General features: G+C 37.5%; 1 protein-coding gene across 5 annotated transcripts in view; it reads right to left on the reverse strand.

Moving 5' to 3' along the window:
- The window catches only part of tmem131 (transmembrane protein 131), a 137,769-nt gene that overhangs the window by 25,412 nt on the left and 86,670 nt on the right, over window positions 1–25,687 (reverse strand). For all 5 annotated transcript variants that reach the window (XM_069891887.1, XM_069891886.1, XM_069891888.1 and 2 more), the window contains 14 exons: window positions 22,879–22,983; window positions 20,014–20,100; window positions 19,700–19,852; window positions 19,469–19,544; window positions 19,248–19,365; window positions 18,174–18,309; window positions 17,957–18,066; window positions 15,561–15,627; window positions 13,235–13,386; window positions 12,828–12,970; window positions 7,142–7,328; window positions 6,484–6,669; window positions 4,740–4,898; window positions 236–819 (listed from right to left, as the gene is read on the reverse strand). In XM_069891887.1, coding sequence (XP_069747988.1) covers window positions 236–819; window positions 4,740–4,898; window positions 6,484–6,669; window positions 7,142–7,328; window positions 12,828–12,970; window positions 13,235–13,386; window positions 15,561–15,627; window positions 17,957–18,066; window positions 18,174–18,309; window positions 19,248–19,365; window positions 19,469–19,544; window positions 19,700–19,852; window positions 20,014–20,100; window positions 22,879–22,983 — 2,263 coding nt within the window. The remainder of the gene's footprint in view (window positions 1–235; window positions 820–4,739; window positions 4,899–6,483; window positions 6,670–7,141; window positions 7,329–12,827; window positions 12,971–13,234; window positions 13,387–15,560; window positions 15,628–17,956; window positions 18,067–18,173; window positions 18,310–19,247; window positions 19,366–19,468; window positions 19,545–19,699; window positions 19,853–20,013; window positions 20,101–22,878; window positions 22,984–25,687) is intronic.

Here is a 25,687-nt window from a genome sequence, read left to right on the forward strand (position 1 = left end):
TACCCTGAATTAGCAAGGGGAGTTTATGGACCTGCCATTGACCACAGTAATCTCTCACCACCCCATTACTTTCTCTTCTGTCACTTGCCTCACCCGTTCCTTCCAGCAAATTCCTTATCCTCACAACACTCCATCATTTTAGATGGGGAGTTGCCATGTGCTCTTGTGAAGCTTTTCAAGTCATTTTTCAGATAAATTTAAATTATTATCTGCAACAGACAGAATAATGCATTACCTTTATTTTTTGATGCTGGCGACGGAGGCTGTTCTGTAAAAACTTCTGGTGATGGGGATTCGGGAAGTTCACATTCTCTGTCTACTGTATCTCCAAGGCCAGTGATATCAGAGTCTTCTGAGCTGTGCCTTGCATTTGCACTCTCTGTACATGATGCAACAGGAGGCAATGGATGTGACACAGTGTTCTCATTATGTTGCTCCTGTTGCTGAGGCACTGCTGGTAATTGTGGCAATGACTGAAGTTCCGCTTGCATCTGTTGCTGGTATGTTTGGTGAAACTGCCTTGATGTTTTTGATCGTCTGCTTGCTTGGCTGTGGGGTGGATTTGCCTCAGAGGCAAGGGTGTTTGTTTTTGTGGTTGTAAGGGAAGCTGTGAGGGTGGATGTTCTGCCAGTACTATTTGAGTTATTTGCACAGTTTTTCAGTTTTGGACTTTCAAAGTCAAAAGAATTCTTGTTACTGTGCAACTGCGAAGCAGCAGAGAATTGTTTGTGGTTGGCTACACTGGGTCTTGAAGAACCACCTCCTCCAAATACTCCTCTTGAAGAACTGTGATTTGATTCTGATCCAAGTGCATTTAAACTGCAGGCAGCAAACAAAACTTAACATGAGAACTCGTAAATCTGCGATAGATTCTGATAACACAGTTACCTTATTTTATTGTATATAGAAATGTGAAAATTTTCACTTTTTAAAATTGGATGCGCAATATATTGATTTTAAAGTATTAAGACCGGTAACTACTAGATTAAAGGTTATTAATAGCAAGAAAGGCTTTTATGGCTCAGAGGGACAATGAATCGCAAAAGAAACGAAAGCAGATAGACATAACGTAAACATCAAGATTTAGGACAAAAACACCATGAGGCATTGAAACTTTTAACGCAAAATAAAAATACTTAACGTGGATTTCAAACGCTGAGGTAAGAAAGTGATCTGATCAAAACTGGAATTGTTATTTGACAAGGAATAACCATACACTCCTACACGTATGTCAGCATTTTATATACCATGGTAAAGCCTCCGAAAAATAATTCCTGATGGCTTTGAATAAAAGTAGAAACAAAATATCCACTTTGAGTAAATTATTCAGAAAACCTACATTAAGATGACTGATTTTAGTAATTACAAAATAAATTTAGAAAAATTGATTAAAGATCATGTAAACTATCAAGCATAATACACATTAATTAAAACATACTATTTTAATGCCCATCATTTTAAGATTAATTGAAAATAGAATAACATGAAATAGCACAGGGGCGACCAAACTGCGGCTCGCGAGCAGCATGCGGCCCTTTGACACATAACGTGTGGCTTGCAGAAATATGTTGGCTGAGACAGAAATCATATGACCCAATGCTCACAAATAATTTTTAGTGGGTGTAGCTTGCAATCATGAAATTCTGGCTGTTTTGCGGGCAGTGAAATTAGCGAAGTGTTAGTGTGAGATCCAGGCTGCCCGCCCATCCGAGCTCCCAATGCCTTGGCCGCTCTTCCATCAGAGCTCCCGGCACCTCGAACACGAACAAAATATAAATATTTTGTATGCATTTGTACTTTTTAATTATTGAAACTAATACAAATTAGCATTCTAGAATGTTATTACATTCATGTATTTTTTAATAAGAAAATTACGCAATAATTTCTTTGATGGAACTGAAAGGCTCATTACGCAAATTACAGTTAAGGTTAAAAGAATGTAGAACAGTATCTGGCTATAAAGTAAATGGGTATAAAAGTAAGATTATGCCCTCTTATTAGAGGTGACTATAGAGACCCAATTTAAATATTTAGGGATACAAGTAGATAATAATTTAAATAATATTTAAATTGATCTACAGGCCTCAAGACAATTGATGATTTTTTTAAAAAATGGATGGAATTACTAATATCTTTTTCGAACATTGGCTACATCTTTCCTGCAGAAATTTTTTCAGGAATTAAATATTTAAGAAAATTTCTTTGGAAGGACAAGATGTCATGGGTTTCATTAGAAAAATTAACATGGAAATTTGACTTAGGAGGTCTACAACTTCCAAACTTTATAAAATTATTATAAAGGCAGCAGAAATGAGATTTCTCTGCTTTTTTTTAAAGTGGGAGAGTTATCATCATGGATTACGATAGAGATGGATAAGGTAGGAGAAAAGGCACCATGAGATTTTGTATATAAATGGGAATCAAGATTAATATCTGGAGACAAGGATACTGTTGAAGCATCTGATTAATGTATGGAGTAAAGTAAATAGTGAAATGAAAATGGGGAACTCTGTGATATTTAAACTGCTTTTAACCCAAAATTGACTTATCCCATTCACAATGAATAATCTTTGATTCTCTAAAGAAATTAGAAATATAGCAGATTGCTATGAAGGAGGAAGTATAATATAATTTAATCAATTAAAAATAAATATGGAATACAAAATAATAAAATATTTTGTTATTATTAAATAAAAGCATATTCACGAGATAAACTGGGTCCAACAATACTTTTGCCTGAAAGGAGTGAAATAGAAACTTTGATTTGCATTAGATCTATTAAGAAATTTATTTCTGTCATGTATATGTTATTGCAAAAGGGAACTCAAAAGCAGGGAATTCATAGATCTAGACAGCAATGGAAACAGATTTAAATATGTATAAGGTGAAAAATTGGCAGGAACTATGTTATGATAGTGTGATAAATACAATAAATGTTAGATATAGATTGGTTCAATATATTTTTTTAAACATCACATCTTAACCCACAAAAATTAAATAGGTTGAAATCAGATTTATCAGATAAATGTTTTAGATAGGCACTTTTTTTTTACATTCTATAAGGTCATGTTCAAAATTAAGGCCCTTTTCGACAGAATTAGGAACATTTCCCAACAAGTTATGGGAGTTTAATTTCCACAAGACCCAATGCTCTTTTGAATTGGGTAGTATTTCAACAATAAGGCCAAAATTTAATTTTTATCAAAAGAAATTTGTGAAAATTGCACTAGAAGTTGCAAGAAAATGTATAGCAGCAACATGGAAATTAGATTTGCATTTAGGAATGGAAAGATGGTATGTGGAATACCTCTTGAGAAAATTACATACAATTTAAGGAATATGACACTTTTTTGAAAATTTGGTCCTCATACTTACACATTGTAGGTATTAATTTATAAAGGGTTTTCCCTGAACCTCATGAAACCTTGCCAACTCCTTGGGTAAAGTTAATGAATAATATTGAAATGGCAAAGCTGAGTAAATGGTACTGATATTTTAGTAACCCAGGTTTGTCTTTTTCCTTTTCTTTTCTTCAATTATATTTTCTTTTTCTATCTTTCTTTTTCTCTTTGCCTTTTCTTTGGGGGTTATTATTTGGAGGGGAGTATGTTGGTGGAATCCTGCGGGCTAGAATATCATGTAACATGAATAATTGATTTGATTTATATGAAAATTATCTTTTGTATCTGGATATTAATACATATGGAAATTTAAATAAAATATAAAAAATGTATTTCTTAACTTTTTGGCAACAAAATATGCAGTTTAAAAATTAATATGTAATATTTTTTCTTTTCTTGCGGCTCTCAAACATCTAAAGTTTAGTGTTGGTGGTTTTACATTAAGCAAGTTTGGTTACCCTTGAAATAGCTTTTAGAATTAACTTGCAACCTGCAATCAAATCCAAAGCAGGAATATATTCAACAAATACAAAACGGAACAAAATAATTTTTATTAGAATTGCAGTTGATCTCTCTAATGATAAAATTAGCGGAGCTTAGGAATTGGAACTTCTCCCAGAGGAACTTGGGAAAATATTTTTGGAATAGTTAATATCTCCATTATGTGCCTGACACACATTTATTCAGTTTAAAGTGATACATTGGGTTCATATGTTGCAAGATAAATTGGCCCGTATCTTTCCTAATGTTAGTCCTATGTGTGAAAGATGTAAATCTCAAGTGGCCACACTAACGCATAGGTTTTGGTCTTTCTCCGTATTGGACAGATATTTTCAAGACTATCAATCATACTGGGTATTAGATTGCAACCTCATCCATCGACTGCTACTTTTGGAATTATAGTTCCAATGGTGGGTCGAGTTCCCACTTCTGCACGTCGGGTTGTAGCATTTACTACACTGTTGGCCAGAAGGGCCATTTTATTTAAATGAAAAGATCCTACTTTAGCGCAATGGTTCTCTCAAGGTATGTCATGTTTAAGTTTAGAAAATATTTGAAGTTGCACTTTTGATACCTCTAAAGTTTGAAGAGACTTGCCATCCTTTTATTAACTATTTTTGTACGACTTAATTTGTATTTTGACTATCTTCCAGACGGTTTTGGATTTCTGTTGTTTTGATATTGACAAAGACCAGATAAATAATTTGTATTGATCTGTTGTAGTGAACTCTCAGTTTAGGCTGTACGGTCTTTTGGAAGTTTTTTGTTAATTTTGTTAGTATTTAAAATTTTTTTAAAAAGAAAAACAAAAAATCAGGTCAAGAACATAATACTTACTTTCCATCTGATGAAATACCAACTATTCTCCTGAGATCAAATGTCCTTCCCACATCAAAGGGAGGATTGGATCCCTCTAAAGACAAACGTCTTCTGAAGGGCTCCCATATTCCTTGAGCTTCTAAATAAGCTGTTCCAATCACCAAAAGGAACAAAACACTGGGGGAGGGAAAAAAAATATTTATAGGAAATAGATTCAAATGAACACAAAATTACTCAAATCAAATCAAGAATTCAAAGAGATATAGTGTCAGCACTTTTGCCTTCCAATTATATTTTAGATTAATAGCAGTAAAGATAGGCTTAAAGAAGAGTTTTGGAGGGTGTACTTTCTTTAATTTCAAGATCTGCCAGCAACTGAGAATTATTCCATCATTAATAAAATTTTTTGTTGGGCCTCATGCAAATTATTTGTCAATCATTCCTCAATTAAGTAGAAACATCTACAGAATAAGCAGTCTATTTGGTCCTGTAGGGTCTCCATACTGTAATACAGGTAAAGAAACTCCAAACTAAATGACTGTATCTTCACTCATATAATGCACACATACATATAATGCACAGAAAATCCTAAGTTGAGTAACAATATTTTCGTATAACGCGCACACACACATATAAATTCTGAATGACAAAAGCATTTTGCATTTACATGCAACATGAGACAAAAGCACATACCACAGTTAATCTCCCAATCAACTTCCCCCAAAGGTGTCAACTGCCCTTTACATAGATGATATCCTGCTGCAACATAGTAACAAGCTTTGGAGAGGAAATCAATTAAATAGATGGAAGACCGAGTTAAGCAGGATTTTAATTCCAATATCTAAAATCAGAGGCACTTGTTATGTTAATCTCCTCCCTCAGGGATGGGTCTGGGCAATTAACTCTGAAAGTGCACTCCAGCCAGAATGTTCTGTTTATAGGAATATATGGCATTCAGTACAAAGAGATATTCCCAAAAATCAAAATTTCCCACACCCGCTAAAAATTGTACGCGTTCTTGCATTGCTGCTATTATTCTCATGCTTGCTATAATATTCCCGCACTCGCTATAAATTGCGTCTTTCCCACGGCCGCTACAAGTTGTGCGCACTTTCATTGCCGCTATTATATTCTCAAGCTTGCAATAATATTCCCACACTCGCTATAAACTGCTGGAACATCATTCTCACGGCTGCTATAAATTATGCACGTTCTTTGAATGTTGCTATTATATTCCCACACCCGCTATAAACTGCTAGTTCAACTTTCCCACACCCACTATTAATTGTGCACATTTTTTTATCCTGTAAAATATTCTTATATAGTACACACACGTCCGTGGTTTGTAAAATATGGATATAATGCGCAAATTATATGCGTCAAAATACAGTAACCTTCTCAGAGTCCAAAATTGAACCAGATGGTTCTCCAGGGCACTGATAACTGACCAGTTAAATTGGTACATCAAAGGCAATAAGAACAGCACAACATTTATTTGTAGGACACAGTATAAAGAGCCAAATGGCTGTTGATGGAAGGCAAGCAACAGATTTAGTTGCAAAGTATGTCAGTCTGTATCCAAGTCTGGGGTAGGTGTACTTATTTTTCCCTGTGAAAGGAACTGTTTTGAACAAAATTCTTCATTAACTTTATTCCAAGAATAAACCTTGGAGAATTATAAAATGTTTAATTGGTAGCTAACTGTTAAGTAAACAGATTTAGAAATTGCAACAGCTATTTAATAACATTTTATAGATGGTACCTCATTATTCCTGAGATGATCACGTACAGTCCTAGTTCCCAGTTGGGCCTAGGCAGGGCCTCTGCACATGTTGCCAACATATGATAAGGAAGGGATGCATTTAATGCAAACACTAATTCGGAGCCTCCTGCTGTGATAAGTTTTAATTCACGGATAACTCTGGAGGCAGTGAAATCTGGTGTAAACCTGAAAAGAAACAAGATACTCTCATCCAACCATAAAATTGTCAACTAAATCCATTAAAGTTCTGCAAATTTAACTTTTAGTGCTCCAGATCACACAACAACCACCAAATCTAGGGACTGCTACAATATCTAGAAAGATGAGTTCAATTTTTTTGTTAATTGATTTTGAGCCCATACAACATTGAACTAACAAGTAAAGACAAATTCTTAGTCCATTCATTTTGTTCATTTTTTGTTGATGGCTGGAACACTGCAAAGCTCATTGTAGAGCTGCTATTATCTGTGTGTGACTCATGGTTGGAAACATGGCTACCTGAAAACTAATAATAAAAATCTGTTCTGATCAGCTTCCCAAACAACCAAGTGAATTTTAATTATTTTTTCCAAATTAATGTTCATGCAGACAATGCCTTGGATTGATCAGCATTCAAATATTTAAAATAAAACTAAAGAATTGATGCTTCAGGACTCACAATATGGTCATTTCTTTAGAGGCATTTGGTTTTAGTGCAAACTCTTGACAGTTTACAACTTTGAAGCCATATCCTTCACAGATGTATCCACTGATTTCCATAGACTTGACAAGGACTGGGAGTAATCCTGTATTTTCTACTTTAAAAATTCTCTTCAACGTGAAGTTTGGCTCTCTCAATTTCATTTCTGAAATTTAAAGAATAATTTTCACTACATGCAAAAATATAAGACGTCCTCCAATATGCTCTTCCTTTTGATTTTTTTTTTGAGGACAGCAACTCTTGCTGGGATATAATTGACAAGATTCAATTATTCATTTAACTACTTGTGCAAGCCTGAGGTTTGGGGGCGGTGGGGGGTGGGGTGGTGGGGGAGAGGGGGTGAGAGAGAGAGAGAGAGAGAGAGAGAGAGAGAGAGAGAGAGAGAGAGAGCACAAGAGACTGGGGAAGTGGAGCAAGTGGAGCGACGAGTAAGGCGGGAGAGAGCAACGAGGAGGAATTTAAATATAGCCAAATCAAACTGGGTGGCTTGTCCCTGGGGTAGTAGAGTCTTGCTTGAAAACAGAGCATATAACTAGAAATTGTTTTCAGTCTAATGAGGCCACAACATTGTTCATACCTCACTAAACATGCATGCACCTTCAGCAGACCTGGTGCTGCCAGCAAAATCTAGAATAATGGGATCAGAGGGAATCCATCAACGACATATACACGCCCACTGAGCTTCAGTCCAGCAAGACCCTGAGTGAATGGTACAGACATGTCAAGAGACAGCAGCCTTTCAAACGATTTCTGATAAGCATATCTCAGAAATAGAAACTGTTAAGGAGGGAACTGTTGGCAGGCATTCGGGAAGTTCCTGCCCATGAGAAGAGATGGGTAAAGCCTCAACAAGCCCTGCCCACAGCCTGTTGCTTATTCTTGGTAGTTCTCGTTTTGTTACTTCAGGTGACTTCCAAATACGTTGAAAAAATGCAAGGGCAGCTTCAGCTGATAATGTCCTGTTGGCAGATTCCAGATCTTTCCACTCCTGAGAGAAAAATAATACTTGATCTTTTGAACCTTTCAAAAATTCTCTTCAAACTTTGCCTCAGCAAGGGCTGACCTCTCATGATGTACAAGCATGCCATCTATCACCTACTTTATTTTTTAATTTTTCACATTTCACCCTTGTGCTTCATTTCAAATAATATATTACCAGACTAGCCAATACATCTACGCAGTTCTTTGAATCATCTTTCTGCAGTCTAATTATATCTTCTACACCAATTTGATCCAAGCTTGCTAAGGCAGTTGATATCTTAATCCAAATTTCTCTAATTAAAGAAACACAAGTTTTTAACTTGAGGATTTAACTAAAAAAACTCTTTCAACCTTCCAACAAACCAACATGAAGATGTTTTCAATTCTCACATCTCCATGAAACGAAGCCAGCTAGCCCATTGAGCTGAAGTGGCCAGTCCAAAGAATCTCTCTCATCTGTTCCATTTCCCTAATGAAATAGTTTGCAACCTTCTTGGTCGGCATCTATAGAAACCAACTCCACAATCAAATCCTTCTCCCTCACTCCCATAACACTCCATTTTTTCTGAAATCCATGTTCCTATTTTATGTGCCTCAACCACTATCCCTGGCAATGCATTTCAAGTAACCAGCATTCACTGTGCAAACTCCACAATCAAATCCTTCTCCCTCACTCCCATAACACTCCATTTTTTCTGAAATCTATGTTCCTATTGTATGTGCCTCAACCACTATCCCTGGCAACGCATTTTAAGTAACCAGCATTCACTGTGCAAAAATATTTCTGGTAACACGTTTTTGGATTGATATCCATCTGCCACTTCTTTACCCAATTCTGCGTCCTGCTATACCCTGAAGTAGCCAAGGACAACCTTCTGCACTATCCACATGTCCAATCTTCACGTCTTCTGCAAACCTACTAAGAACAGGGTCCCAGAACAACACTAATCATCGACCTCCAGTCAGAATACACGCCATCTACTACCATTCTCTGCCTCCCGTGGGGCAGTAAATTCAGAACCCTCGCATCCTCAAAAAACTCACATCGTCATGAGGTATCTCCTTCCCCTCAAAACCATGCAAATTAAACCTAACCATCTCCAAGAATCCTCTCCAACAGTTTGCTTGCTCAATCTATTTCCCAGGGTACCCCCTTTTATCTTTCTTAAACTACAGAACCACACTTGCCATTCTCCTGTACCTTTTATCAATGATAGTACAAAGATCACAGTCAAACCCACAGCAATTTCTTCCTTCACCTTTCGAGGTAATCTGGGATATATCCCATCTGGTCCTAGGGACTTTCTATCCTGATCCTTTACAGAAGTTTAAATGCTACCTCTTTCTTAACCACAACATGCTATGCTGACCTCACATTCGTCAAGGTCCCTCACACCAAAGTATTCATTAAGAAATTTCCCTGCCTCCTTTGTCACCAGGCAAGCCTCCCCTTTTGTCCTTTGGAGTCCTACCCTCACTCTCATTATCCTCCTGTTTTTTAGTGTTGTCGGCGTGGGGTTTTCTTTAATTGTCAAGGCCTTCTCATGTTCCCCTCTGCTTTCCTCAGTCCCTTTTAGCTTCCTTCCTTATAATTCTCAACAGTCCTATCTGGTTTTTGTTTTAAACCTTTTATACACTTCTTTCTTCTTCAAATAAATGTTCCACTTCTCTTGTCAATCGTAGTCTCATTATCCTCTATATTTTTCCAAATCTATCCAGAACATTTAAACAACCTCCACATTTCTAATGTGCATTTTTCAGATAAAATCTGTTCCCAATTAACGTTCTGAAGTTTCTGCCTAATGTCATTGTAATTACTGTCTATACTCTTGCAATCATCAAAAAATTTAGACCAATTTTAAGGCCAAAGAAAGTGGGGGGGGGGTTGACTTTTACATAGGTCAAGCTTTTGACCTTGTAAGTACCTGCATCATTCAAGGTGTCGTGAGCTTGGATGGGCGGGCGGCTGGGGTGTTGGGAATTCAGATGGGCGGGAAGTCAGGTCCAAAGATATTGGGGTAGGGGTGGAGGTCCAACTAATACATTGTTTCGACGATTACACAAGTATATAAAGTGCCCCCTTCCTCATTAAATACATTCCCATATCATTTTCCCCTATCATTGTACAAGGCTATATCAAATGTCAAGGAGTTGAGGCCACTATTTCTGAAGTGCTCACCCACCAAGAGATCTTTCACCTGATGTAGTACCAGATCCAGTGTGGCCTCCCCTCTAGTTGGCCTGTCCATGAATATCAGAAATCCTTCTTGCATATTAACAAATTCTTCCCCATCCAAACCCTATGCATTAAGGAGATACCAATCAAGTTAGAGAAGTTGAAGTCTCCTATAACAAAAATCCTAATATTTTTGCACCTTTGCAAAATCTGCCTACGTATCTGTTCCTTCATGGCTATTTGAGGGCCTATAGTAATTGCTCCCTTATTTCTGACTTCCACCTACATTGGCTCAAGAGACAATCCCTCTGTTAATACAATTTTGTGTTGAATTTTCTTAATTTTTATGAAATAGTTGGGCTACTTTCAAATTTTACAGGAGGGCAATAATTTGTGTCATTGTTGTCAAATCTGTTAGAATGTAGAATAATACATCACAGTAACCCTCTATTTTTCTTTCTTCCATGTATCTCTCTCAAGAGTCTCTTAAATGCCCTGAATGTTTCAGTCTCTACCATCATCCCTGGCAATGCATTCCAGGCACCCACAGCTCTCTCCTTAATAAACTTCCCTCCCTTTACTTTGTACACCTGTCCTCTGGTGTTTACTATCCTGTCCTGGGAAACAGGTGCTGGCTCTCCACCCTATCTATGCCTCTCATAATCTTGTAGACCTCTGTTAAGTCAACTCTCAACTCTTCCACTCTCCAAACAGAAAAGTCCCAGTTCTACTAACCTTTCCCTACAAGACCCATTTTCTAATCCAGGAAATATCCTGGTAAATCTCCTCAGCACCTCTCCATAGCTTCCACATCCTTCCTATAATGACCAATACTCTAAGTGTGGTCTTACCAGAGGATTCTAGAATTGCAACATGACCACTCTACTCCTGAACTCGATCCCCTTTTTAATGAAGTCCAACATGTCATAAGCCTTCTTAATTATCCCATCAATCTGTGTGCCGACCTTGAGGGATATGTGGATTTGAACTCCAAGATCCCTCTGTTCTTCCACACTCTTAAGTATCGATCATCAACTCTGTACTCAGTCTTCTGGTTTGACCTTCCAAAATGCATCCCCTCACATATGCCCGGATTGAACTCCATCTGTCACTTTTCTGCTCAACTCTGCATCTTGTCTATATCCTCTTGTAACCTTCAGCTCCATCCACAACTCCTCCAACTTTTGTGCATCTGCAAATTTACTGACCCATCTTCTGCCTCTTCATCCAGGTCCCAGAACAGATCCTAGTGGCACTACACTAATCACTGACCTCCAGGCAGAATACTTTCCATCCACTACTACTCTCTGCTTTCTTCCTGCAAGCCAATTTTTAAATCCACACAGCCAAGGTTCCACTGATCCCATGCTACATAACTTTCTGGGTGAGTCTCCCGTGGGGGACCTTGTCAAATGCTTGCTAAATTCCATGTAGACCACATCTACCACCCCTACCCTCATCAATTTCTTTTGTTACCTCCTCAAAAACTCTACTTAGGCTTGTGAGGCATGATCTTCCCTTCACAAAGCCACGTTGACTCTCCTTGAGTAGACTACTCTTCAAATGCTCATAGATCCTATCCTTAAGAATCTTCTCTAATAGTTTGCACAACGCTGACATTAGACGCACCAGTCTATAATTCCCGGGATTTCCCTTATTACCTTTTTTGAAACAAGGGTTCTTCCATTTACAGCAAATTGTTGCTTATTTTACAAAAGGTAACTACCAGAAAAAATGTCAAATTGAATTTAAAGTAGAATTGCAGTGTGTGAACTGGATGGGAAGTGCTATTTTGTTGCAAACAAATAAAACTTTTCCTTTGTTTGCCTTGATGGCAGGAGCACGTTATCATGGCTATAATTTAATCACAAAATCTTACCATTTGTACAAGAGATGACTTCACTTTGCTTGCTCCAATGCTCACAAGGCACTAGTTATTGCACTTAATTTGTTCACATTTGCAAGAACACTGCTGTTATTTAAACACAAGGTCTTCAATACGTTCTCGAGGATGATCTTCAACAAAGCCTCTAACTGCACTGTTTTAACATTACAGTACAAGTCCAAAAATTGGGATGCCAGAAATCCAGACTTTGAAAACTCTCAAACTTTTTAAATTTAGTGGACTTTTGTGTGTGGGTATGCATGCGTGAGCGCCACAGATGCAGAGCAGGCTTTTTATTTTTCTATAAAACGGCTAATCATCTCTTCGCTATTCCTCCATAAATTAGAATTTTAACAGTATAGCCCAAGAATCTGGAAAATTCAAAAATCCAGACCGACCCAGTCCCCAAGCAGTCCGGATTCTAGGCCTTCTACTGTTAATACAAGCTCTTATACGAGTTCTCGAGGATGATCTTCAACAGAGAGGTTTCTCTGACAACATCTCTTATTGGACTCAGAATTCCCACTTTAACATCATCCCATTATCTTTATTATTTCACTATCAGCTATAGCCATGACACTCAACAACACTAAATTACTTACTATCTGAACAGTCTTTAAGTAAAACTTCGTTAATTTTAAAACGTAAAGAACTTCCTGCACCAGGATGCTTTCCTGCCAGCTTCAGGCTCTCTGCTGTGCCTTGCCCTTGTACCATCACTGCATCCACTACTGTCAGATTGTTTCTGCAAGTGATAAAGAATTAGATAGTAAGACGACCGTGGAATAATAAACGTACTTATTCAGCAAACCTCTAATTAAAAACTTTCAAAATTCAACATCCAACAGTCCCAGGAGCTTAGATATTATTAAATTGAATTAACAAATTTAAATATTAACTAGCAATTATTTAAAAAAAAGAACATTAAAAAAAATCGAGACCAGATATGCATTCCAAATGTACCAAACAACCAGAAATAAACATTACAAGTCGACACAATAGAACATACCTTATAATGATTAAGGTCATCACTGTTCTGTTGTGAACAGGTGCAAACTTCACTGTCACAGCTCTTCTTTCACCAGGTCTTAGAAAAACATTTAGTACAGATTGCCGAGCAGAACTTTCTACAAATCCTGAAGTGCTTTTAACAGAAGATGTCTGGAAATGAGAGTTGGGAGAGAATAAAGGGAAAACCTAATTTACACAATAGAAAAATTTACTCCCCCCTGCCCCCAACCCAGTTTTACATGCCAAGGCACCAAGAGATAAAATTCCAAGGGACCTCACAGATTACAAAAACTATTGTTCACCTTTCAGTAGTCACAAGTGTCTTTGGCCTCAAGTTTCAAAACTGATTTTTTTTTCACTTGCTGATCTACTTTCAAAAATTGTAGCACTAAACCAAAAAATTAGTGTGTAAAACAAAAAGCCAGTGCTATCAGATGGCTAAATAATGAGCATGTAAATCACTCGTGATGCGAACAAAATATAAACCATCAAATAAAATCAGAAAGTGCTGGGAATACTTAGTACATCGGGCAACATCTGTGAGAAGAGAAACAGAGTTAAGCTCGAGGTTAACTACATTTCATCAGAATCTGAAGAAAAGTCATTAACCTGAAATATCAACGATTTCTCTCGCTACATTTTAAATTTCCAGCATCGTTGCTTATAAAATGAAACCTAGCATGAATCTTTGTGTTCTTAACCAGCCCAATTTCATAACCAGAATTCAGCAAATCTTTTGTTTTAGAAAAGTCGAGTTATATTTTGAGTAGGGCATTCTGGTCAAAGGCGATGTCTCTGATGTGATTCTTCACAGAATGTGGTTTCGAATTGAAGTCAGCAATCCTTTCTGCACCGAGCCAAATGGTGAACTGCACAAAATATCAAGAATGCTAAGGAATATCCCCATCTCAAGGAAATAATAAATTTGGATGCAGAATAATAGCTATGCAAATAATAATCCTTCATTAAAATACAAGCATCATTCTTCACCCCAATTTTATCCTTATTTAATATAAATGAGGTATCCAATTTGGATCTTAGCTTCCTTATCCAATTGATACATTACATGATCCAACTGGGAAGCCCAATTTCTTCTGTTGCAAGATTTCTCAAAATACCCACTAAAATCAATATTCAATTAAATTTAAAAAGCATTATACAGTAAAATCCCATTATCTGACACCTATAGGGATCATGGATGCTGGATGTGCGAATCTTCCAGCTGGCTTCGACTCACTCTTCCAATGCCTAACTAATTCACCTGCATTAAGAATACACCATTTAAAAGACAAAAAAAAAGTGCAAAATATAAAGTAATTTTTAAAAAAACCAGCATTTAGTCATGTAACATTCACTTTAATCAAGTAATACCGTAACTTACAAAATTTAAATTCAAACCCTGGTCGCGAGCGCTATCCATGCCACTGTCATAATAAATCCCCTCCCCAAGTTTACAGATAAAGCCTTACTAATATACCTTATACTCTAAAAATAAAGACTAACTAGACAAGGATAGGGAGACACTTTGGGAGAGTCGCCCCAGCGGCATTGACCAGCTCTTCATCCTGCTGTCTCGGTCAGGACCTCAGCACAACCTGAATCACCTCCACGCAAGTGTCCCAGTCAGGCTCTCGGCACAACATGGCTCACCTCTATGTCAGTGTCCCCGTCAGGCCCTCGGTGCATCTACCCTGTGCTGACAACCCAATTCACCTCCAAGTAAGTGGCGACGGCAAAAGGAATGTGCGTGCATTGAGAGGCATTGCTAGTTCAGCGGGGCAAACATGTGTATGTCCAGTGAAGTCTCAGCACTCCCCCACGGGGTCATAACGCCCAGTCTTATTTATCTGAGTTTTTAATTTTTTTAAAATTTTCTCATATTTTTGCCGATTGTTTGAGTTTCAGGTTGCATTCCAGATAATGGGGATTTTACTGCATTTGGGTGTGTATATATACTCTACAAAATTCTGCATTGTAAACTCATGTAATAAAATACATAGCCATTCTGCATAAAAACTACAGTTCTGCAAACAAAATAACCATAATATTTTGTTTAAATATATACTTTCAGAAAATCAATCACTGAAATTTGATCTTTAATGTTCTGCACCAAAAATACTCATTTCTTGAAGCTTCATTTGTGTTCATTCAAATGAGAAAAGCTGCATCTCCTTCATTCTTATGGATTCAGGAATTTTCAATTCATTAATCAACATTCAATGGGATCTGAGGAGGCAACCCAATATGATGGGAATGCAGAGCTTCAAACTTAACCCTCAAGTGGAAACATGTTTTCTTATTGAATCAACTGTTCCTTTACTTACATGATTGCTGATTAGCTTAAATTCAAATGTTTTAGTATCCAGATTTGTATGCTTCCCTAAATGAAGCCTGAAATTAAAAAAAGTTGCAGGAAATTCAGGAGATAATTTTTCCACAAGCATCTTAGATAATTTTATCCAAGCACATACAAAAGTCAGATGCATTGCTGCACCACAGTTACTTAACATATCAATACCTTCATTAAGTCCACCTTAAACTCATTTATTATTCAGTAGTGTGCTGTGCATCAAGAATGATTATAATTCAGAATCAATGAAAACTGATGAAAGGACAGTAAGGGGGCTGCTAAATGTTTTTTTTTTCCAAGGTATCAAACAAGATACAGCATCCATTAATGTGCTTTCACTGTAGCATATCAGCAATATTTAATTTGCTACTTTTCTGAACTCAGGACCTTTCAATTATTCTTCAGCCGATGTATTTCTAAGCCAACAGCTTAATTTACAGTTACCTAATTTAGATAGTTCAGAGACTGATCGTAGAAAAAAAGTTCATGAAACCAATCAAATATGAGCGGGAGATTTAATTGCTACCTGTGATAGTACAGATCTATCACCAATGTACATAGTGTATATAGTTACTGTATCTAGACTGTGCTTACAGCGATTGGCTGAGAGCTAAGCCACACCTATTGTTTGGGCCTTAAAGGGTTGTGTCCCTAGCCAGGTCGGATCATTCCGGACTGGTCGGCCACCTGTGAAGAGCTCCGGTCTTTTGCTAATAAAAGCCTTGGTTTGGATCAACAAGTCTTTGGTTCTTTCGACGAGCTCTACACTACCATACTAGCTCCTTAATTTCAGGTCAACTGAAATGTACCTACTATTATTGAGAGGTGTTTTTGTTAGGACATTTTTTTTGGGGTCATCCATTTTTGCAGGGAACGCCTGTTCAGGTAAACAGGGAGCTATGGAAAATAGACTAAGATATGGTTCCGCAATGACTTGCACGGCACTTTCAAGAAATCTGTTTTACAACTAATTTGTTAATTTTTTCACTCGTATAGCCACACATGTGGCAGCTAATTGTTCATTTAGGTCCCATAAACTGCAACATGATATTGAGATGATATCCTAAACCAATTTTAATAAAACCAGGTTAAGCTTTTAATAAGGACATTTATGTTTGGGACTTGAACATAAATAAACCTACGGAGTGGCTGACATTGCTACTATTCAAAACCCAAATGCTGCCAGAATAGCTGAAATAAAGACAGAAAATAGTGGAAACAGTAGACAAGATGACATGAATGTAAAAGAGTAAACACTTTAGTCTGAAGTCTGCTCATCAGAATTTGAAAAATAAGAAAATAAATTAACTTTAAATTGCAGGGTACTTGGAATGGATGATACAACAAAAGGAATATTTCTGACTCAGGGCTGTCTTGGTGATGAGCTGTTGATGAAGCTACCTGCCTTATAAACTACAGTAATGGCAGGTAGAGGAAGAGAAAACAGCAAAAGTTAAACACTGTAGAATACAGGTCCGAAGGTTGCAGAGAACTGAAACCAAAAGGGAGAAAATTAAAAATGCCCAGATCTAATGAGGGGAGAAAAACAGCTATCCTGGTCCCACTCAAAGAAATTCCCTTTGTTCTATCCATCCTTATCTGGAACAAAGAATTTGTTCTCTCCCTGTTGCAGTTCTCCAAAAGGCTTGAAGTAAATTGCTCTTCTTTCCACAGAGGCTGCCGAAGCTGCTGAGCGTTTCCATTATTTTTTTTATTTCAGGTTTCCAGCATGAACAGTTTTAATTTTAAACAGTACCAAAATGTCTGAACTGGTATTGAGCTACAAAATATCAAATTTAATCCCTATCTAATCAACAATGACAGAGAGAATTAAACATGCACCTTGATACTTGAGAGCTAGGAAGTTAAGAATGAATGCAATCTAGGTTTCCTGTTCAGATATTGTAAGGTAAAACATCATGAGATGGGAATGTGTAAGGAGTTACCCTGTGCAGGGCTGTAACAAGATGTGAATGCATCCTTGTACTTACAAGATAAGAGAGACATTGATGGATTGAGAGGCAGGAAGCTAGCAGGGAAAGGATAGCAACAGTTTTAGTCATTGGACAAGTAATGATATGATGATGTTCTAAGCACGTATCCAAGGGTATAAAAAATCACCATTTTGCTGATAACGGCAGAATGCATTCTCCGACTAACATTGTTAGTCGCAAGTGTTACAATCCGGTAATAAAGAACAAAGAACCCTGATTTCAACTCAGTCTGGTGTTTGTCTCACTCATTCATGAACAAAGCAGACCTAACAATATCCAGTACCAGTTTATGAGTGAAGAGAATGATGACCATTGATTGCATTGGATCCAAATGTTAAAGAATAGGAAATAGTGATGTTAAAAATTAAATGCACACCTTTCCATTAACACATCTGCAACAAACGATGGCTTGGGGTATAATGCTAAGGGAAGGAGTTGAGCAAATACAGGTACATCTGCTGGATTTTCTAAAATCAGTTCTCGTTCCTACAGAAATATACAAGAAAACATTATTAGTCATTTACCAGTTTATCTCACGGACTACATACCAATTAATTTGAATTTAGTTCTCTGCACTTTTGCTAAATACTTACTGATGTGTTATTTGTGTTTGTGAGTGGAAAAATTAAATGTGTTGCATTGACCAACGATGGCCACACAAGCTCTGATGAGATTATAGCTTGAACATTTTTCTGAAGATCTGTATCTACTTCAAAGACAACGTCCACCCTAAAAAGGAAAAAAATCTTCAAAAACATGATTTGCATAAATACATAAATATTAAATACATAATACTGCGATTACCAGAGTGCATAGAGTGAAGTATCACTGCAATATCCGATTAAGCACGTGAATACTGTGCTCTTCTACTTTTACACAAGCATATACAAATTAATGTACACAAATTAGCTCCATTCTAATTGTTTCTCTACTGGAAAATGTTAATTTTTGTCAAACATTTTTGCTTTATGTCTGCAGTTATCAAAGTAGGCTTATTTCTGTGTTTCCTGAACAAGGCTGATGTATCAACTGAGAGGGCTGTGGTCCAATGAGTAAAGTGACATAACAGAGGATAACCAATAATAGGGAATTCATAAGGCCATTCCTCAGCATAGATAAATTCTACTGAACTTCAGCCATCGATGCATCAAATTTTCAAGATGTTGCAACCTGACTACACAAGGAAAGGGATGGGTAAGCAGGATCTAATGCTTAATAAAATTATGCCAATTCAAATAGAAACTAAAACAATTCCAAGTGAGTCAAAAAACTGTCTTGAACCTACTTCCTTCATTGATTTGCTCGCTATTGAGTGTACCTCATTTTCCATGAAATACTTTTCTCTAAGTTACTCCCAGCCACCTACCTGACCTCAGGCAGGCACTTTTGTTTCATGGAAACACAACAAATAGCGAGAAACAAAAACACTTAAATCAGCATTAAGATAACATTCAGTTTAGCTTTTGATTCTTCAGATTTGACCTCTAAGACATCATGAAGAAACTTTCATACGGTGAAACACAGCCCATGGGGAATAGGAAGATAGCATCTAAACACACTTAGCATTAGAACTCACAAAAAGGAAATTAAAATTATCACACATCAATCAATCACATTCTTTATGATATAATTGCACATTTTCATAACTAGAATGTGGAAGAACTCACTTGTGTGCTGAGGTTTCTTTAAGCTCTGTCCATTTTTTGTATAAATTCTTATATAAATCCCAGTCTGCATCCCACGCATCATCTTGCATCGCGAGACTATGCTGCGATCTCAACTCCGCTAGGACGAGGGAGATGGGAAAGAAAAAAATGGTGAATTCAGAAATGACATGTTTTCTCCATGCATATGTTTATTTGGTGACATTCCGATGAATTATACTTACATTTAGTTAAAAAAGGCAATCCCACATAACAATGATCCCCACATAGTAAACCAGCATCAAAATAAATATTTGCTATCTGCAAATGAAGATTAAAATATTATTAATAAAATGGGACAGTACAGTTTGCTATACAGGGTATTTAAAAAATAATCACAGTTACTTAAGTACACACCTAAATGTTGCACAAGTGAAAAATGGAAGATTACACGGGTTATAACATACAAGACACACCTTAGATTTCTTTCTTGATTCTAAATCATCCTTGTTATGTTTCATTCTCTTGTAGTAGAATCGCACATCCTCTGTTAGAGAACGTATATTTTGCAGTTTCACCTTCTGTGAGAAGGAACTCATTATATTTAAACCATGATGAACTACCTTCCCCTGGGGGGGGTGGGGGGGAAAAAAAAAATCAATCTTATAATTGGGAACATGAAATTGCAAATCACAATCTTACACTTTACAAAACAAAACTGATTTTTTGACATTCAAAAAGCAGCATGCATCAGTAGTAAATATTTACAAAATTAGAAGCATGAACTTACGGGAAATGAGCATGGAAGAACAATGTGCTTGGGTGAGCAAACCAACGAGCCCACAGCAATAAGTGCCCTCACTGGGATGGTTAAAATCTGTAAATAAAAAGATAAATAGATGTTAACCAACATTAATACTGTAGTCATTAGGTGTAGTGATTTACGAACATTACTCAAATATGGCCAGCATTTACACATTAAACTTTTGAATTAATCAGATCCTGTGAAGGAGCCCTTAGGGTCGTGAGGGCATGAAGGAAAAATTGCAGAAGATGGAATGCAAGTTCCAAAAAGAAATGGGAAAGTTGTATATACATTCCAGTGCAGTTTCCAGATTAGATTATTGCTCATGCAGATTCCATAAACTCATGAGATCAACCAATTGCACTACCACCACTAATTGTTTAGCTGGTCAAGATCTTACCAGTACACATTTCACAAATCGAATAGAATCAATTTTGATTCTTGGCCTGTCTTTAATTATCTACAACTTAGATTTGAAGATCTGATTTATGGTCACCCCATTAGAGGAAGGATTTGGAAAGAGTGCAGAATAGATTTAATAGTGCAAAGCTATTATAGCTTCAGCAATCCAGGTTCAAAACCAGTGCTCTTTATAAGGAGTTTACAAGTTCTCCCGTGAAATGTGTAGTGAATGGTAAGGCTCTGGAGTGTTATAGAACAGAGAAACTTCAGAGTACAGGTGCATCACTCCCTGAAATTGATAGCAAAGGCTACATGCATCAAGCACGAGTTCACTGAGCAGGATATGGAGTACAAAAAGTGGGACCTTATGATTTAGCTGAGCAAGACAATGGCAAGAACACACTTAGCAGTTACTGTGTGCAGTTCTGGTAGCCCAGCGTAAGGAAGGACATATAATAAATTGGAAGAGGTGCACAGCAGCTTCATCAGGATGTTACTGGGCCTAGAGGGATTCAGTTTAAATAGGCTTTACTCCCCTAGGAGGCTGTGGTGATCTGAGAGAGGCTTATAAAATTACGAGGAGCATGGATAAAGTGAATGTTCAGTATTTTTCTCCCAGGGTAGATGATATTAGAACAAGAAGACATAGTGGAGAAATTTAAGAGGGACATGAGAGTTAACTTTTTCCAGTGGGCAGTCTGTATCTGGAAATGGGCTGCCAGGAGGAACTGTAAAAGCAGGAATAATTTTCAAACATTCAAAAGCCATTTGGACAGATTTTATGGATAGGAAAGCTGAAGAGGATATGGACCAAGTGCAAACAAATGGGACTAGCCCAGAATGCCAACTTAGTTTGCATGGACGAGTTGGGACGATTCACGTTGTGACATTGACTCTACAGAAACAGGTTTACTTAGCCTACGCTATGATCATCTTTATTCACTCTGTCACCAAACAGAGCACTGCTGATTAGTGTCTTACTTGATCTCCCTGTAACTCTACACTCTGCACTGTATTTTTACAGCTGTACGCTGTATGGGCTGTTCTACTCACCGAATAAGCTTTGTAACTGCAACTTGTAAACATGATAATAAATTTGAACTTGCACTTTAAATGAATTCGGCAATGGATTGGAGGAGGACTGATGCTGCACGCTGGCTAGATACCACATCTTTTGGAAAGTCTGGGGACTGATTTTAGGAGGTGGGTAGATGGCAGTCTTTCGCAGAATGTTGAACACTCATATTCTAGCATCTGCAGTTTTTGTGCTACTCATTTGCTTCTACTTGGCATTGGGGCATTTTTTAAAAAAATACACTGATTTAAACAAGATCTATCATATTTCATGGCATACAAGACATCCCACCCCCCCATTTCATTTCAGCAGGAATAAGTAAGATAAAACATTGAACGAGGACAACAGGAAAAATCTTTATAATAATACTGCTGTAATTTACAAGAGAAAACAAAGGCAGCTTACTATAGCACAAAACATTTAAAAAAAACAAACTGCCACTCTCAGTCCCTATGCTGGTCCCACTGCTTGCTCTCTCCCATCGGCTTGCTGTTGGTCCCTGAGCTGGCCCCAGTGGGGCCAGTCAGTGGTGTATTAACTACCGCCGAGGCCCCTCAGCTGAGTTTTAGTAAGGCTCCCCCAACCGTGCCTCCCTGCCCCACCCTTCGTTGAATAAAGTGACATGAAGTTACAATAAATAACGTATTCGAGGCCTTCAAAGTGGTCGATATCGAAGAGGTTGAAAAATGCTAGGAGGGAGAGGGGAATGGTGGGCGAAGCCTACTCAGCCTAATGGTTAATCCACACTAGGACCAATGCGGAGACCAACAGCAGGCCGTTGAGAGTCTCCCAAAAGCCCGTTGCGACAATGAACGAATAAATATTTATTTGTTTTTTTTTTGTATGTTGTATTTTACCTGCTCATATCTTTATTCTCCTTAAATTTGAATTTTAAAAGTACTGCCTGTGACCCGGAATATTTGAAAATCGAGATCGACCCAATCTCCAAGCAGTCCAGATTTTAGGATTTTTATGGTACACCTTCACCAAATGTATCCCTGTTTGTACTTTTATACAACATTGTGGCCTTTATCCTCTGGAGTTTAAAATTAATTGGAATTTCATCTCAAAGTCATGAGCTAACAAAATTAATAATGAAAATTAACTTGAATAATACAATTCAGGAAATTTATAACTTTAAACTCCATAGTTTTAAATTGTTTTAAGATCATTTAAAATTTGAACACAGTATAATTCCGATTATCCAAAATGGTTGGGAGCCCAAGGTCTGTTGCTGCCACCACCGGGAGCCTGAGGTCCCTGGTCAGTTCAGCTCCAAAAAATTTTGGATAAATGAGGATTTTATCCGAAAAAAAAAATTTAAAAATTGTACTGTACCAAATTTACATTACCTTTGCTTTAATATACCCTACCTCATAATCTGTTGTAATCTGTACAGCTCCATCATATGGTCCTTCAAGTTCTTTTGCAGCCAACTTCATTCTAAACACTGCGTAATAACCTGAAGCTAAAATCACCTGCAGAAAATATAACAAGGTTACTGTGCTGGAATATACATCATAGATTACATATCTTTGAGCTACTTTCCCCACCTGTAACCTTGAATGAAATGTAACCTAATAAAAAAGTCAAGTGTACCTTCTTAAATACAAGGATATTGAATGCTTAAAGTGAGGAGGCCATAGTCCGAACAGTCTTTACCTTCTTCAACATTTCTATGTTGAGATATGGATTTTAAAAGTATACAGTATACACGGAAAAAAATATCAATAGCTTAATCACAGCAACACTCCACAATATGCCTGATATTCCCTTTCTCCTATCTGTCCCCCACCTCACTTTCTCTGCAAGTTTAAACGAAACCACTTCCTTACTTTTCCAGTTCTGACACTCTTCGACCTGAAATGTTAATGGTTTCTCTTTCTACAAATGCCACCTTGCCCATTCTGTATTTCCAGTATCTGCACTTTTATTTGTTTTATTCATAAAACAAATTCTCTACTTTGCTTTAGATACAATTACATTTCAAAATCTACTCCTTAATTATTCCCCTATAAGGGAGGCAACAAGGAATCCTTAAATAAAAGTTGATAATTTGCCAAGTTAAGACACTCAATTACCAAAGGAAAACATCAAGCTACCAGCAGTAGTCTGAAGAATGATTTGATTGTGATTTTAAAGAAACTAGATTATTCATTTTTATTGCACATTCCGGCTAAGAAACTAGAGAGGCAAATCTGCACAATAGATGCACACGGAAAGGTTATGTGAATATTTACAAAATATGTGAACATGCTCAGACTACGTCCTTGGTGGCCAACCATTTAATTTTTTATTTTTAATTTAGACATACGACACAATAACTGGACATTTTGGCCCACGAGTCTGTACCGGGGGCTGTAGGTTAATTGGGAGACATGGACTCATGGGCCGAAATGGTCAGTTACCATGTTGTATGTCTAAATTAAAAGGTTGGCTACCCCTGGACTACATCTCCACTGATTTTAACAGAACAACATTTTCTCTAAACAAGAACAAGAGGACACAGGTTTGAGGTGAGAGGAGAGTCTTAAGAGATTTGGGGGACAGGTTTTTTTTTAAAAAGTGGTCAACATCTGGAACTCATTACCAAAAGAGGTGGTGGAGTTCGATAGAATCATTGCATTTAAGAAACATTTAGATGGGCATTTAAACAAGCAAGGTAGAGAAGGATATTGCCCATTGTTAGCAAATGGGATGTGTGGATGGGGTGAAAGGTCAGTGTGCAAGTGAAACAAAAAGCTTTTTCTGTGTTGTACAACTGACTAATTTCTGAAGTACAAGTAATCATCTGGGCATTTAATCTGAATTGGCGGTAATTCTCATGAACAGGAACAAACCATACACCACACAAGAACTATAATCTGAGAACTTTTATGAAGAAAACCCTGGCATTAAGGATGATTCCAGAAATGAAAAGGTTATCATATGAGGAGTGTTTGACAGCTCTTGGCCTGTACTCTCTGGAATTTAGGAGAATTTAGGAGAATTCAAACTGAAACACTGAAGGCATGGACAGAGTAGATGTAGACAGTTTGTTTCCCGTGGTTGGAGAGTCTAGGACAAGAGGGCACAACTTCAGGAATGAAGGGGACCTGCTTAGAACAGAGAAATTTCTTGAGATAGAGGGTGGCAAATCTGTGGAATATGTTACCACGGGCGAGTTGTTGAGGCCAGGTCATTGGGTGTATTTAAGACAGAATGATAGGATTAACCAGCGCATAAAAGGTTGTGGGGAGAAGGCATGGGAGTGGGCCTGAGTGGGAAAGTGGATCATAAAAAAAATGGTGGTGCAGACTCAATGGGCTGAATAGTCTATTTTGGGTCCAATATCTTATGGTCAGGGAAGATTTACAAAAATGTTGCCTGGGTTTCAACATCTGGAATACAAGGAGAGATTGAGCAAATTAGGTCTTTATTCCTTGGAACGTAGAAGGCTGAGAGGGGATTTGATAGAAGTGATTAAGATAACGAGAGGGATAGATAGAGTTGATGTGGAAAGGCTTTTCCCAATGAGAGTAGGAGAGATGGATCCAAGAGGTCATGGGTTGAGAGTTTAGGAGTAATATGAGGGGGAACTTCTTTACTCAGAGAGTGGTTACTGTGTAGAACGGGCTTCCGGGGTTGTTTAAGAAAGAGTTGGATAGGTATATGGATGGGAGGGGGATGGGGGGGGATATGGGCAGAGTGCTGGTAAGTGGGATTAGAGGATCAGTGCGGACTAGAAGGGCCAAATTGGCCTGATTCCGTGCTGTAATTGTTAGATGGTCATATCCAGCCTCTCCCTAGAATTGCCGCTCTCCACTCCAGACAACATCCTGGTGAACCTCTTCTGCGTTCTTTCTGTTGTTGCTGCATCCTTCCTGTAGCGTGGCAACCAGAATACTCTATACATCATATTCCAAGTGCAGTCTAATCAATGTTTTGTACACCTGCACCATGACATCTGACTCTTGTACTCAATGCCTCCTAGTGAAATTATTTCTTTCACTACCATTTCCAATATCATCAATACAAGGTTATTCCAAGTTAACTCAGAATACTATAATCTTAGATTGGATTATGGGAAGAGAATGAGGTGTCATTCAGATTTTCAGATACATCAGATTTCAAGGATTTGTTTCATAGAAATCAACCTCATTTAAGCTGGGTTGATTGCTGAAGTTAGGGCTACTTGTATAA

The sequence above is a fragment of the Narcine bancroftii genome, chromosome 7, assembly GCF_036971445.1.
Source record: "Narcine bancroftii isolate sNarBan1 chromosome 7, sNarBan1.hap1, whole genome shotgun sequence".
In the NCBI taxonomy this organism is placed as follows: domain Eukaryota; kingdom Metazoa; phylum Chordata; class Chondrichthyes; order Torpediniformes; family Narcinidae; genus Narcine; species Narcine bancroftii.